This window comes from Theropithecus gelada, chromosome 2 (assembly GCF_003255815.1).
Source record: "Theropithecus gelada isolate Dixy chromosome 2, Tgel_1.0, whole genome shotgun sequence".
Lineage (NCBI taxonomy): Eukaryota > Metazoa > Chordata > Mammalia > Primates > Cercopithecidae > Theropithecus > Theropithecus gelada.
The window spans coordinates 88,052,928-88,065,497 of NC_037669.1; the positions used below are offsets into that span (position 1 = coordinate 88,052,928).

Below are 12,570 nucleotides of genomic sequence, written 5' to 3' on the forward strand. Positions count from 1 at the left end.
ACTCACTACAACCTCTGCCTCCCATGTTCAAGCGATTCCCCTGCCTCAGCCTCCCTAGTAGCTGGTATTACAGGTGCCCGCCACCACACCTGGCTAATTTTTGCATTTTAGTAGAGACGTGGTTTTGCCATGTTGGCCAGGCTGGTCTCAAACTCCTGACCTCAGATGATCCACCTGTCTCAGCCTCCCAAAGTGCTGGGATTACAGGCATGAGCCACTACACCGGCCTTATAGTTTTAGGTTTTACACTTAGTTCTGTGATCCATTTTGAATTAGTTTTTGTATGTAGTGCAAGGTATGTACCGAAGTTCATTTTTTTGCACTTGGATACCCAATTGTTTAATCAACTTTGGAAATACTAACTTTTCTGTACTAAGTTGTTTGTGCACCTTTGTTAAAAATTAATTGGCCAGGCCGGGCGCGGTGGCTCAAGCCTGTAATCCCAGCACTTTGGGAGGCCGAGACGGGCGGATCACGAGGTCAGGAGATCGAGACCATCCTGGTTAATATGGTGAAACCCCGTCTCTACTAAAAAGTACAAAAAAAAAAACTAGCCGGGCGTGGTGACGGGCGCCTGTAGTCCCAGCTACTTGGGAGGCTGAGAGAGGAGAATGGCGTGAACCCGGGAGGCAGAGCTTGTAGTGAGCTGAGATCTGGCCACTGCACTCCAGCCTGGGCGATAGAGCGAAACTCCGTCTCAAAAAAAAAAAAAAAAAAAAAATTAATTGGCCAGATACTGGTCTAGAGTTTCTGGATTCTCTTTGTTCTACTAATCTATGTGTCTATCCTTTTACCAATATCACAGTGTCTTGGTTAATATAGTTTTAGACTAAGTCTTGAAATCATGTAGTGTGATTCCTCTAATTTTATTCTTTTTTTCAAAATCGTTTTGGCTTTTCCAGTTCTTTTGCCTTTCCATGTAAATTTCAGAATCAACTTCTTGATGCCTGTAGGTGATTTGGGAGGAAATTGACATATTTACAACGTTGAGCCTTTAATACATGAACACGGTGTATCTCTTCATTGGTATAGGTCTTCAGTTTTTCTCATTAGTGTTTTGTAGTTTTCAACATACACATTTTGCACATATGTTGTTAGATTTATACTTAAGCATTTTGTAGTCTGTTGAATGGGAGCCTCCCTGAAAGATACGTCTACATCCTAACCCCCAGAAACTGTGAAGATGACTTTACTTGGGGGAAAAGATCTTTGTGGATGTAATTAAGAATCTCAAGATGAGATCATCTTGGATTGGTGGTCCTAAATTGAATGACAAGTGTCCTTAGAAGAGCCACACAGAAGAGAGACACACAGAGAAAGGAGAAGAATGCCATGTGAAGACAGAGGCAGAGATTGGAGTTATGTAGCCATAAGTCAAGGAATTATGGAGTCACCAGAAACTGAAAGAGGAAGCATTCTCGCTTCGTGCCTCCAGAGAAAATGTGGCCCTGCCTTGATTCAGACTTCCAGAACTGTGAGAGAATTAATTTCTATCCTTTTATGCCATCAAATGTGACAATTTGTTACAGTAGCCCTAGGAAACTATTAATAATATATACTTCATGTTGTTTTGGTGTTATTGAAAAGATAATGGCCAAGAATTTTCAAAAAATAATGAAAGGCATCAAACCATAGTTCCAAGAAGCTCAGAGAAACAACAAACAAGCTGGAGAAAAAACAAAACAAAACAAAATCCTAGATGAGTTATATTCAAAGTTCTGAAAACCAAGGATTAAAAAAGAAATCTTGAAGGTAGCCAGAGAAAAAAAAACATACATACAGTGGATCAAATGTAAGAATTATGAAGAATTCTCATGAAACTATACAAACTGAAAGAGTAACATCTTTATAGCCGGGCGAGGTGGCGGGCGCCTGTAGTCCCAGCTACTCGGGAGGCTGAGGCGGGAGAATGGCGTGAACCCGGGAGGCGGAGCTTGCAGTGAGCCGAGATCGCGCCACTGCACTCCAGCCTGGGCGACAGAGCGAGACTCCGTCTCAAAAAAAAAAAAAAAAGAGTAACATCTTTAAAGTTTGAAGGAAAAACTGCCAACCCAATATTTGTACTCCGCAAAAATATTTTAGAAATGGTGGGGAAGTAAAGACCTTTTTTCCCCCTAGACAAACCAAAGCTGACAGTTTTTTAACCAGCAAATTTGTATTTATAAGAAATATCTAATTTCTCTCTCTTCTCCTTCCAGGATTCCAGTTGTCCTTGTGTTACAGACAATATTGTCCTGTAGCTTATGGAAGCTCTGTTCTAGCCCTCTGTGTTTCAGTTTGAGGAACTGATCTATCTTTAAGATCACTAATTTATTTTCCCATTGAGCCCATTATAGCCATACTTCTCTGTTACTGGGTTTCTTATTTCTGTTGTTTCCATTAGACTCTTTCTTATAATTTCTGCCTTTCTGCTGAAATTCTCCATTTGATCATGTGTGTTGTTCAGTAGAGCCTTTACCATATTAATCATAATTATTTTAAATTTTGTATCTCGTAGTTTCAACATCTAGGTCATCTGAGTCTGTTTCTACTGATTGCTTTGTCTCTTGGTGGGGTTTTTTTTCTCCCTGCCTTTTTGTGTCTCATAATTTTCTATTAAATGCCAGGCATCATGTTTAGGACAGTAAAGACTGAGGTAAATAGTCTTATCAGGAGTTGAGCTTAGTTTAGTGTTACCTAACGTACCTAGGTTGAGGTCTGGGTGATAGAGGATTTTCTCAATCATTTTCCTCACTCTCACCTTTCAGCCAGCCCTGTAGTCTTGCCTCTCAGAGGGGCATGCTTTTTTCCATGCTCTTGGCCCTCCTCCCTAGATAGGCTGCTGTTGCTATTTTTTTGTTTTGTTTTGTTTTTTGTTTTCGTAGGGGTTGGGGGTGGGCTCTGTTGTCTTGACCCAGCTTCAGTCTTAGGCAGACTCTGTCTCCCTGAGTCTCAAAAGTCAGACATTCTTAGCGGTCCTGCTCCTTCCTCATTGAAAGGAGACCTTGATTAATCTCAGCTCAGGATAGTTTCCTGCCTCTCCCTCAGTGAGAGGTGTTTTTATCTTTGTTTTTCCCTGGTAGCTTTAGGATGCTGTTCTACAGGGGAGAGGTCCTGGCAGGGCTTCATATCTTTCCTTGCTCACTCCCCTCTCCTAGGCCTGCACCTCCAGGAATGGTTTTCTCCCATCTACTGTTCTGCCCCCATTTGTTTGTTATGAAAGCCCAGGGGAGGTCTGTGGAGAAGAACCTGTGCATGGGTGCAAGCTCTACTTGTGCCTGTGGCGCCTGGGGGTTCTGCACTCTTACCCTAGTCTACACTTGGTCTCCAGCAATTTGTTAAAACTGTAACTTACCCACTCGTATGGCACTTGGTGTCTCTTCTCTTCATGCTTTGCCATAGGTGACCCACAGCTGACGCTCACTTTCTGTTTTCCTTGGAAGTGTCTGTCTTTCCTTAGATTTCAGGCTACTGGTTGCTCTGTGACTTCAGCTCACTGATTTAAGAGAAGTTATGATTCTTTTAGATTGTCAGTCTTTTTCTTGTTAGGATGGAATTAACACTCTCCCCAGCTTTATATATCCTAGGCAGCAGCTCCTTATCCATACTTGTATCTTGATGGAAAAGTGAGATCACGGTCAATTCAGAGACCTCTCAAGAAGTCAACTCCAGATGGGTTGATTTCTTGTCACAAGGAAGATCTACAAGCTGTTTCCTTTTGTTTTTAATGAAATGTTATGGTTTGGTTCCTCTTGTGTCTGGGTGGCTGAGTATCAGCCACAGATATTTAGGCAATTCCTGCTGTGTGCAAAGTGCTGAGCTCCTGGTGGTGTATGAAAGGCAGGCAGCAGAGGAAACAGGAACTGAGGTGGGCAACACTTAACTGACTGTAAGAAACCAGAGTCCCACCCCAGGGTGGCATGAGAGGAGACACCTGCAGGCCCCAAGTGATATTTCCAAAAGTTAGAGCCATCTTTTGAGAGTCATCTTTTTTTTGTTTTGGTATTAAGATATTTATATTTGGCAAAAGTGAAATGTTCTTGAATTGATGTGGATCTATACGGGTATGTGTGTGGGTTAATCTTTGTTGTTATTTTAGTGAGCATTACTTTTTATTTTGAGATGGAGTCTTGCTCTGTTGCCCAGGCTGGAGTGCAGTGACGTGATCTCAGCTCACCGCAACCTCCACCTCCTGGGTTCAAGTGATTCTCCTGCCTCAGCCGCCTGAGTAGCTGGGATCACAGGTGCCCTCTACCATCCCTGGCTAAGTTTTGTATTTTTAGTATAGATAGGGTTTCACCATGTTGACCAGGCTTGAACTCCTGACCTCAAGTGATCCGCCCGCCTTGGCATCCCAAAGTGTTGGGATTACAGGGGTAAGTCACCGTGTCTGGCCTCTTTGTGTTATTTTATTCATGTTATACTTAACTGAGAACCACCAGGCAAAACCGCTAGGACCCTTTGATGTTGAACAGACAAAACACTGATGTGACTTTTGCATTTAAATGCTGCTTGGGTTATTCTGCCACTGTCATTACTCATGGCTCTGGTATGACTGTCTCTTCCCACTCTTGCGTGTCATTTTCTTATCTCTGCTTTCTTGCTTATTTGCCCAGCTCTCAGGGAAATGCCACAGCTCCGGAGTGCTGGCATGCAGGTGAGTGGCTCCAGAGCTGTGAGGGGCGGGGCTGCTGGCCCTTTGCTACAGTGCAGACAGTGGGGAGGTTTCATTACACAGAAAGTTTACCTCGGTGGGCTCTGCTCTTTGGGGTGTTGAGTGTTTGTGGAGGGCCTCCTCTGAGTTCAGCTCTGTGCCGGGCAATCATTCCAGGGCAGCTGGGTTGAGGAAGTAACGCAAAAAGCATTAGACCCAGGATTCAGAGGCCTCTATGGGGACGTTGGAGAGGAGTTGTGCACATGGAAGCCCAGCTACAGTCAATGTCACCTGCCAGAGGCTGTCTCATGCCCAGGAAGAGCCTGCATTTTGGGTTCAGATCCCAATTCTGTTATTTGCTGGGTAACTTAGAACAAATTACTTAACCTCTTTGAGCCCAAGTGTCCATATCTGAAAAACAAGGTTAATAATGCCTATTGGGAAGGGCCATCATAAGGATGAAGTGAGGTTACATGTATTAAGTGAGGTGACATTAAATGAGGGCACACAGTGGATGGCAAGTAAACCATGGCAATTGCTGGACTGGTAGAGTGTTAAGTGCTGTGATGTTTTCTGATGAGAGTGGGCAAGGAGGCAGGGAAATGGCTCCAGACAGCCCTAGAGTTTGAGGCTGGTTAGTTTTGGACAGTCATTTTCTGACTGAGCCTTAGTTCTCTTTCTTGTCAAATGGAGACAGCCCATGAAAGTGTGGTATAGGTGGGAAAACATGGCAGCTGCTGCAACCCTCTGTTGTAAAGGCCACCTCTCCAGCTTGGAGCCCCGCAGCTGCTGTCTTTAATACTCCCTTGGAGCTGGCTCAACTTTGGCTCATCCAGGAGGGTTTCTATTGCTAAAGTCAGTGGTACTCACCCTGCCTCCCTGCAGCGTCCACTGTGCTTCCAGAGGCTGAGCTCAGCACTGTCCGTTTCTGGGCCATTCTGCAGAAACTCAGATTTTCCATTCCCTCCTTCCTAGGCAGCCAGCAGCACCAGACTCTGACCCATTCCATGACATTGCTGGCTGTGGGACAGAAGAGTTCCCTGCTCACACCCTTCCTCCAGTGGAGGAGTGTGTGTGTCTACAAGTTAGGGGCTCCTCTGGAAGGAGTGGGCACAGCACTGAACATTTCTTAAGAAAGGCCTGCTGGTAGCTTCAGCCATTTGAAGGACTGGCCCAGTCTAGATGAGGAAGTGGAGGCCCAGAGCTGGTCAGTGAGTGTCTGAGTCACCATTCCTCACCACTGCACTCTGCTGTGTCTCCTGACAGAACTGCCTTAGTCTGGGGGCCACTGTGGTAGGCTGAAGTCTATCCTGGCAAGGCTGGTGGACTTCTGAAACTTCCTTTTGGGATGGGCTTCTGGGTAAGCTTTGAGATCTGAAGCACGTTGATTCCTGGAGGACTGGAAGAGACTCAGCCCTGATGGCCAAAGTTGTGGAAATGGCCACGGAAGTGGTCGACATGCTGATGATAGGCGTGTGGACACGGTGCTGCTCATGTTCTCAAGAACATCCCTCTGGCTCATGTCTTACATTCAGGTTCTCCTGTAGCCATCACGAGGGCCAGCATTTTTCCAAGTTCAAATCAGCATGCCCTTGAAAGTTTGTGATCTATGAGAATAGAATACTTACCTAATAAAGGAAAATATGCAGATAGGGTCCACGTGCTGAACCACATTCCCGTGGGAACAAGTCCACAGAGGAACTGCAGGCTCTAAGACCAGCCCTGCCCTTGGACACCCATGGCTCCAGCATCCCGCCCACTGAACATGTGCACAGCACTTCCTCGGTCCACAGAAGCCTTTGTGCATAGGACAAGGAGCTGACTTTTCTGAATTTGGGGGCTGAAGGGCCTTAGGCAGAAGCACTAAGCCCCTCACCTCCTGGAGTCCTATCTGTAGCAGCCCGGGGTGCCTCTCCTGTGGATTCAGATTCCTGCCAGCCATGTGCCAGCCTGGGACATGCACACAGAAATCTTTGTTTTTCCAGGGGATCTGGGCCAGGATGGGATTGGAACACCCCTCTCCCTGCCACACACACACTGCCACCAGGTTCTGGGCCACAGCTCCTCGGGCCTGGGAAAGGCATTTGTGAAGCCTGACACATCCCCATATTGGGGGGTGGGGAATTAGAGTTCAACTGACCAGGAAGAGGAGGAACTTCAGGCCCAGGCCGGGCTTCAGCATCTCTGGACTCACCTGGATGCCTGCTGGTGGGTGCCAGCTGCTTGAAGAGATGGGAGGCAGCCAGCCTCCCTGTGGGGCTCCAAGAGCAGACTGAGGCCACTCACTGACCTACCTGCCCTCCTCCCCAGGCCCCTTTCTGCCTGAACCACGAGGCGTTCTGATTCCACTCCTCACTTAAGGCCTCTGCCTGGAAAGGTGTGCATGTGGACCCAGATGTGGGAACGCCGCCACGCTGCTGTTTCTCACTGACACTTGCAGCTTACCTTCTCAAGTTTGCTGGTGGTTTTCCCTTTCATCTTTTGGAGGGGCTATTCCTCTCACAGTATTTCTTCAAGCACTGTATAGACTGAGGAACTTTTTTCTTTCTGTCTTTAGCCAGAAGTGGACTTCCCTGGCCCCCCAGGCAGAGGCAGGAGTGTGGAGTCTGTGCAGAGCCAGCCCCAGGAGCCCGTGAGCGTGCCCCAGACGCTGACCAGCACGCTGGAGCACATTGTGGGCCAGCTGGATGTCCTCACTCAGGTAAGCCACACTGTGGGTTCACCCGTCATCTGCACTTGGTCCCCCATTTGGACCCTTTGAAGTTGGACAACAGGTGCTGGATTTTTTAAAACATAATTATAATGGACCTCTTTTCCAGTCCAGATTAATGACATTGCAGAGCCTTCCCGGGGATCCTGGCTCTTGGAGCCATTCAAGCCCTGGCCAGGCCACTAGACTCCAAAATCCCCAATGCTGGGTACTACTGGAGTGTGCTCACCTAGAGCTGGCCTGGGCCACTGAAGAGCTTTGAAAGAAACACTGTGTTTGTTTATTCCTCCCACTCTTTGCTGGATAGGCACTGCAGGGGCATGCCAGGGAACTGAGTAGTGAGTCAGGGCTTCTGAGAGCCTAGGCTCTGAGTTTGAGCCTGGCCCTTATCCTCTGAGCAACCTTGGGGAAATCCCTTCAGTTCTCTAAGCCCTGGTATGTTTATCTGTAAAGTGCTGGTGGTTGTGGGCTCTGCCTGCCACATTCATGATGAGAATTAAGGGAGATGAATCTGGGAAATGTTTGACCCATGCCTGGCCCTAGGTAACTGCTCAATGAATGTTAGTTGTGGCCCTGACCACCCTCATCACTGAGATGGATATGGGCTCCGCCCTTGGGAGCGTAGGTTGGCAACCATAACACAGGCTCGTAGTGTAGCAGTTTCATTAAGAGCAAAATCCCCTGACAAGAGGTGGTGGCCAGCACTAGGGCATGCTTGGCAGGGCCATCCCACCCGAGGGAGGAAGAGAGGTCCTGGCTGCCTATGGCTCTGAAGAGGCCATGGGCATGTCCAGGGAATGAGTGAAGCTCCAGGTGGCTGGCATGTGGATATGTGGTGATGGGGTGGGGGGCAAGGTGGGATTTAGAGGTTCCCCAATTCCTCATCTGCTTGGCTCCTGAGGCCAGGCTGGGACTCTGCAGATCCTCCTCTGCCATGCCATCACATGGGTAGAGCGAGGCTGCAGGAGGGACACATGTGGCCCATGAGGAAAACAGAAAGGTGTTAAAGCCAGGGGGCTGGGGGTGGGGAAGCAAGGAAGAGTGGTCTCCAGTCCAGCTCACATGAAGGATGCAAAGGACCCTTGATGTCACTAACGGAAATGGAGCTGAGATGGCATGGTATCCTTTCCCCAGCTTGGGATCGTGGGCTAAGTGAGAAAAGCTCTTCCAGGGTGTGTCATCAGAGCCCAGCTGGGGCATACCTTGAGCCCACTGAAGAAAGCACTCTTGAAGGGAAAGGCCAAGTGTCATGACTGGGGGCTGTGGGACTCCAGGGCACAGTGTACAGACCTTGCTGAGAGGCTGCTAAGCCCTGAGAAGAAGGCATGTGCTGAGAGTGATGTGAGCAGCATGCAAAGACTTAAAAACCACCCCACTTCAAACCCGTCAGCAACTGCCTCATGTTTTTCACAGCCTCGCCAAGTGAGAGATTAAGGGAGGTGGAATCAATTAGAACTTTATAGGATAAAATTGGAAAATAAGTCTGAGAAGGTGGTTAAAAATAGCTTCATTGGATCCAGAGGAGTATAACACTAAAAACATTTCCTGTCACTGTGTTTTAGGGGTGCACATGGAAGGTTTTGTTATGTGTTCGCAGTTAGGAGTATGATAGTAACTTTTAAAAAACTTGCATCACAGAGAATAAGTGAAGGCTGGCCTGTGGCCTGTGGCCTTCGGCCCATGGCTGGGTGTCTGGGTGTCTCAATGCCTCTGTGGCACCCTGGTCCTACCTCACACTATTCAGCCCCTTTGCAAATCCAACTGGCAGGCCACCCCCGACCAGATGCCAACAATATCAGCCAGTCACCTGCTTTGCAAAACTGACAGTGTCTGTGTGTTTCTGGATGCCATAAAGCGAGGCATGTTCTTGACGGACTCAATGCATCCCGAGGAAACTTGAGTTCTGCAGATGAAGCACCAGTTGAGGCCTTAAAGTTCAACCCATTTTCAGAACTGTGCATAGCACCTTTGTGCTAATCCTGGCAAGTTCTCCCCGGGCTTGGCTGTTGGTTGTCTTCTAGGCCCACCTTTCTCTCCTGGAGCTGAGATTTTCTCTAGCTGAGGTGTTTCAGCCACAACCAGAGCTATCTCCACCAGGGGGTTGAAAGTTTCCCTGCACCTTTCTCTTGGCATTGGCCCAGCAGAGGCAGGCCCACAGCAGGCCCCGCTCTGGATGGTCCAGACTGACCCAGCCCTCCCCTGAAGCTTAATGCCAGACGGCCACCACCATCCATCTTCCCAAGTGGCTTGTTCAGCTGGCCTTCCTTCTTGGTCTGTGGATATTGGTCTCAGGTGCCACCCCATCAGCAAGCACTCCTCGCCATCCACCAAGTCCTGAAGAGCCTTTTTGTTCTGGAAGGGTGGGATGCCCAGCCACCCCAGCACTGATTCCTACTAAAAAGTCATCCATGTGAATTATGCTGTTCTCCTCCGTCGCCCCCACTACCCCTTCCCTCCCCCACAGGGAAGTCTACTTCAAAGTGGCCTTTGAGAGGGAAGCTGCCTTCCAGGTCCTTCAGGCCTCCATCCTGCAGAACATCCTTCCAGGCGAGAGCCATGGGGCTGCAGCGGGCAGTGGCCAGGGATGTTTTCTGAGTGAGTCACAGAGTCTCCAGCCCCTGGGTAGGATACCCTATTTCAGAGGCTCACAGTCTTCAAAGCCTGCCTTTCTGCTCAACAGGCTGGTATGGCCCCATGTGGCAAGGTCACCTCTGTGGGTGTCTGTGGTCTGTCTCTCACCAGTCTGAGGGTCAGGGACCCAATCTCAGTCCTCCCCAGGGTGACGCCTTCCGCAGCTCCTCTGTGAAGGAAAAGCCTGGAAGCCAGGAAGCTGAGTGAGCCGGTGGAGAGAAGTGGCTTTAGCTTTGTCTGGCTTCCCCACTGCCTAGCTCAGCAACCTCGGGCAAGTCACTTCGCGTCTGTGTGCCTTACTTTCCAAATCTGGAACACAGAGCTGATCATAGCACCCACTTCATAGGCCTCTTGGGAAGTTCCTTGAACAGTACCTGACAACGCCGTGCACTGCTGATGTGTTGGGTGCTGCTCCTGTTGCTGCCATTGTCGTTATCCAAGGCTTGGAGGCCAGGGGAACCGCATGACAGCACCAGAAATAGCTCTCCCAATTCTCCACTGCCTCATGAAGCTAGACCCTTCCCTACCCGGGAAGCCATTCCTTGGCCCTCAGAGCAGAGGTAGCAGGTTCCTTCCATGCACACACATTCACTGAGCCCACTCTGTGTGGTGGGCCCTGTGTGAGACCCGGTCCCACCTTCAGGAAGAACTCAGGACTGAATCTGCCGAGGTCGGAGCCAGGCGTCCACAGAGGAGCCGGCAACTGGAATCACTGGAAACAAGTGGGAGTCCAGACACCGGGTCAAGGCCATGGGTCCTCTGGTGTGGGGTAACAGAAGCAGCAGCCCAGGAGTTCATCCTCACCTGATGGGACACTAGGCAAAGTTGAGGCCTGACCCATGCTGAGGGTCTGGAGTAGAGTGGAGATAGGGACACAGAGAAGTTGAGACATGAGCAAGGACAGTGCTATCATGGCCCCATCCCAGGGGCGATGAGACAAACAGCACTTTGGCTGGCCCCTGCAAGGCTCCTGGTCTCCGGAGCAAGCCAGCAAGTGGGGCAGCTTCCCCCAGCCTTCCCAGGCCAAGAGGCCTTGCAGATGAAGAGGAAACCAAAGTGCCCTTGGGACTTGTACAGCATCAGAAACCCTTTAACTCCAGAAATGGGGTTGGTGTTTTACTTTTTTATGAATGCCTTTTTTATAAAATCCATACATTATTTTTCAAAAGTGTATTTATATGGGGAAAACAGACTTTGGGGTGACCTTGCGAGCCGAGCAGGTGCAGTCTTCAGGCCTTCCCACGTAGTTGTTTTAGATGGAAAGCCCTCAGAGTGTGGGGATCACATACTCATCATAATTGTCATCCTCCTGATTTTTATCGGAGGCCTGCTACTTTCCAAGGACTTCCCTGTGTGGCCCTCACTTTATCCTCCCACCTGGCACATGACAGCAGCATCATGCCAGGTGCAGATAACGTGTTAATGATGGCTTGTTGTGCCTGGACCAGCCTCGGGGTCCAGCCAGCCTGGGGCTTCCCCAGGGGGCCAGGTGATCTGATCTCAACCACTGTGGGTCAGAGCCTCCCCAGCTTCCCTTGCCAAACAGTTTTGGTGGAGTTAGGCATGGCTTCATCAAGAAATTCTGCAAACCAAACTTGACCTCCCTGAAAGGTAAGGCCAGAAGCTCTTGCCCTGGGCTCTGTAATCAGAGAGCCCAGCAGGCCGAGCGCCTTAGGTCAGCAGCCAAAGAGCACACACACTCTTGCCCTGGCCTGCCCCTGTGTGGGTATGATCCCTCCTTGCCCCAGGAAACACTGAGCTTGCTGTTTGGCGTGCCATTGGTTTCTTCACTAAGCTTCCTCGGGGCCCTGATCCCAGCTGATGCCATGCTTTGAGCAGCTGGGGTTTGTTCAGCTTTACCGTCCCCACCAGCTATGGGGAGCAACTGTTCCTCCTTGGGTTTCAGGGCTACTCTGTTCACCCAGTGAGCCACCTGCCCATCAGCCTGGGCACACCTCCACCATTCATCACCTAGGTGACCGTGGGCAGGTGACGTCAATCCCAGAGCCTCAGTCTTCTCCCTTGTAAAATGGGGAGAGACACCTCATTGGGTCCTCTGAGCTCTGCTGTGCGGTTCTCGGTTAACTGCGTGTGCTAGACTGGTGCCAGCTGTTCTGTGAAGCACAGCAGTGAGTCGATGTTCTCCTGGGAGCAATATGGGAAAGCACCAGGGCAGGCTTGTGGCACAGGAATGACAGGAGTGGACATTCCACAGTCCCCATGTCGCTGGACTCAAGTCCCAGGAATGCTTTTGAGCTGCCAGTGAGACTCTAGTGTCTGGCTAGGCAGGAGGATAAGAGAGGGGAGAAAGAAGAAGTCATTCCCCAACCCAGGAAGGAGGAGGGCACAGGAGGTGACAGAGGCACTGGGGTACACATAGACACTGTTGAAGATCAGGCATGGGTCATGGGGACCATTAGATCAGACCCTTTAACCCGGACCTAGGCAACAGGGGCCAAGATGGAAGCTCTTCGAAGATGTATATAGTACTTCCTGTGACAGTACATTCTTTTTTTTTTTTTTTTTTTTTTTTTTTTTTTTGTAGGGGGGTGGCGCCCTTTTCCGGGTGCGAGGGGACGTGCGCGAGCGTCTCACA

The 12,570-nt window shown here is 49.5% G+C and overlaps 1 protein-coding gene across 3 annotated transcripts in view; it reads left to right on the top strand.

Moving 5' to 3' along the window:
• Nucleotides 1-12,570, top strand: part of POC1A (POC1 centriolar protein A) — an 82,403-nt gene that overhangs the window by 53,020 nt on the left and 16,813 nt on the right. For 2 of the 3 annotated variants that reach the window (XM_025377693.1, XM_025377694.1), the window contains exon 10: nt 7,191-7,334. The exons of the other annotated variant lie outside the window; for it this stretch is intronic. In XM_025377693.1, the coding sequence (XP_025233478.1) occupies nt 7,191-7,334 (144 nt within the window). The remainder of the gene's footprint in view (nt 1-7,190; nt 7,335-12,570) is intronic. 3 annotated transcript variants of the gene reach the window in all.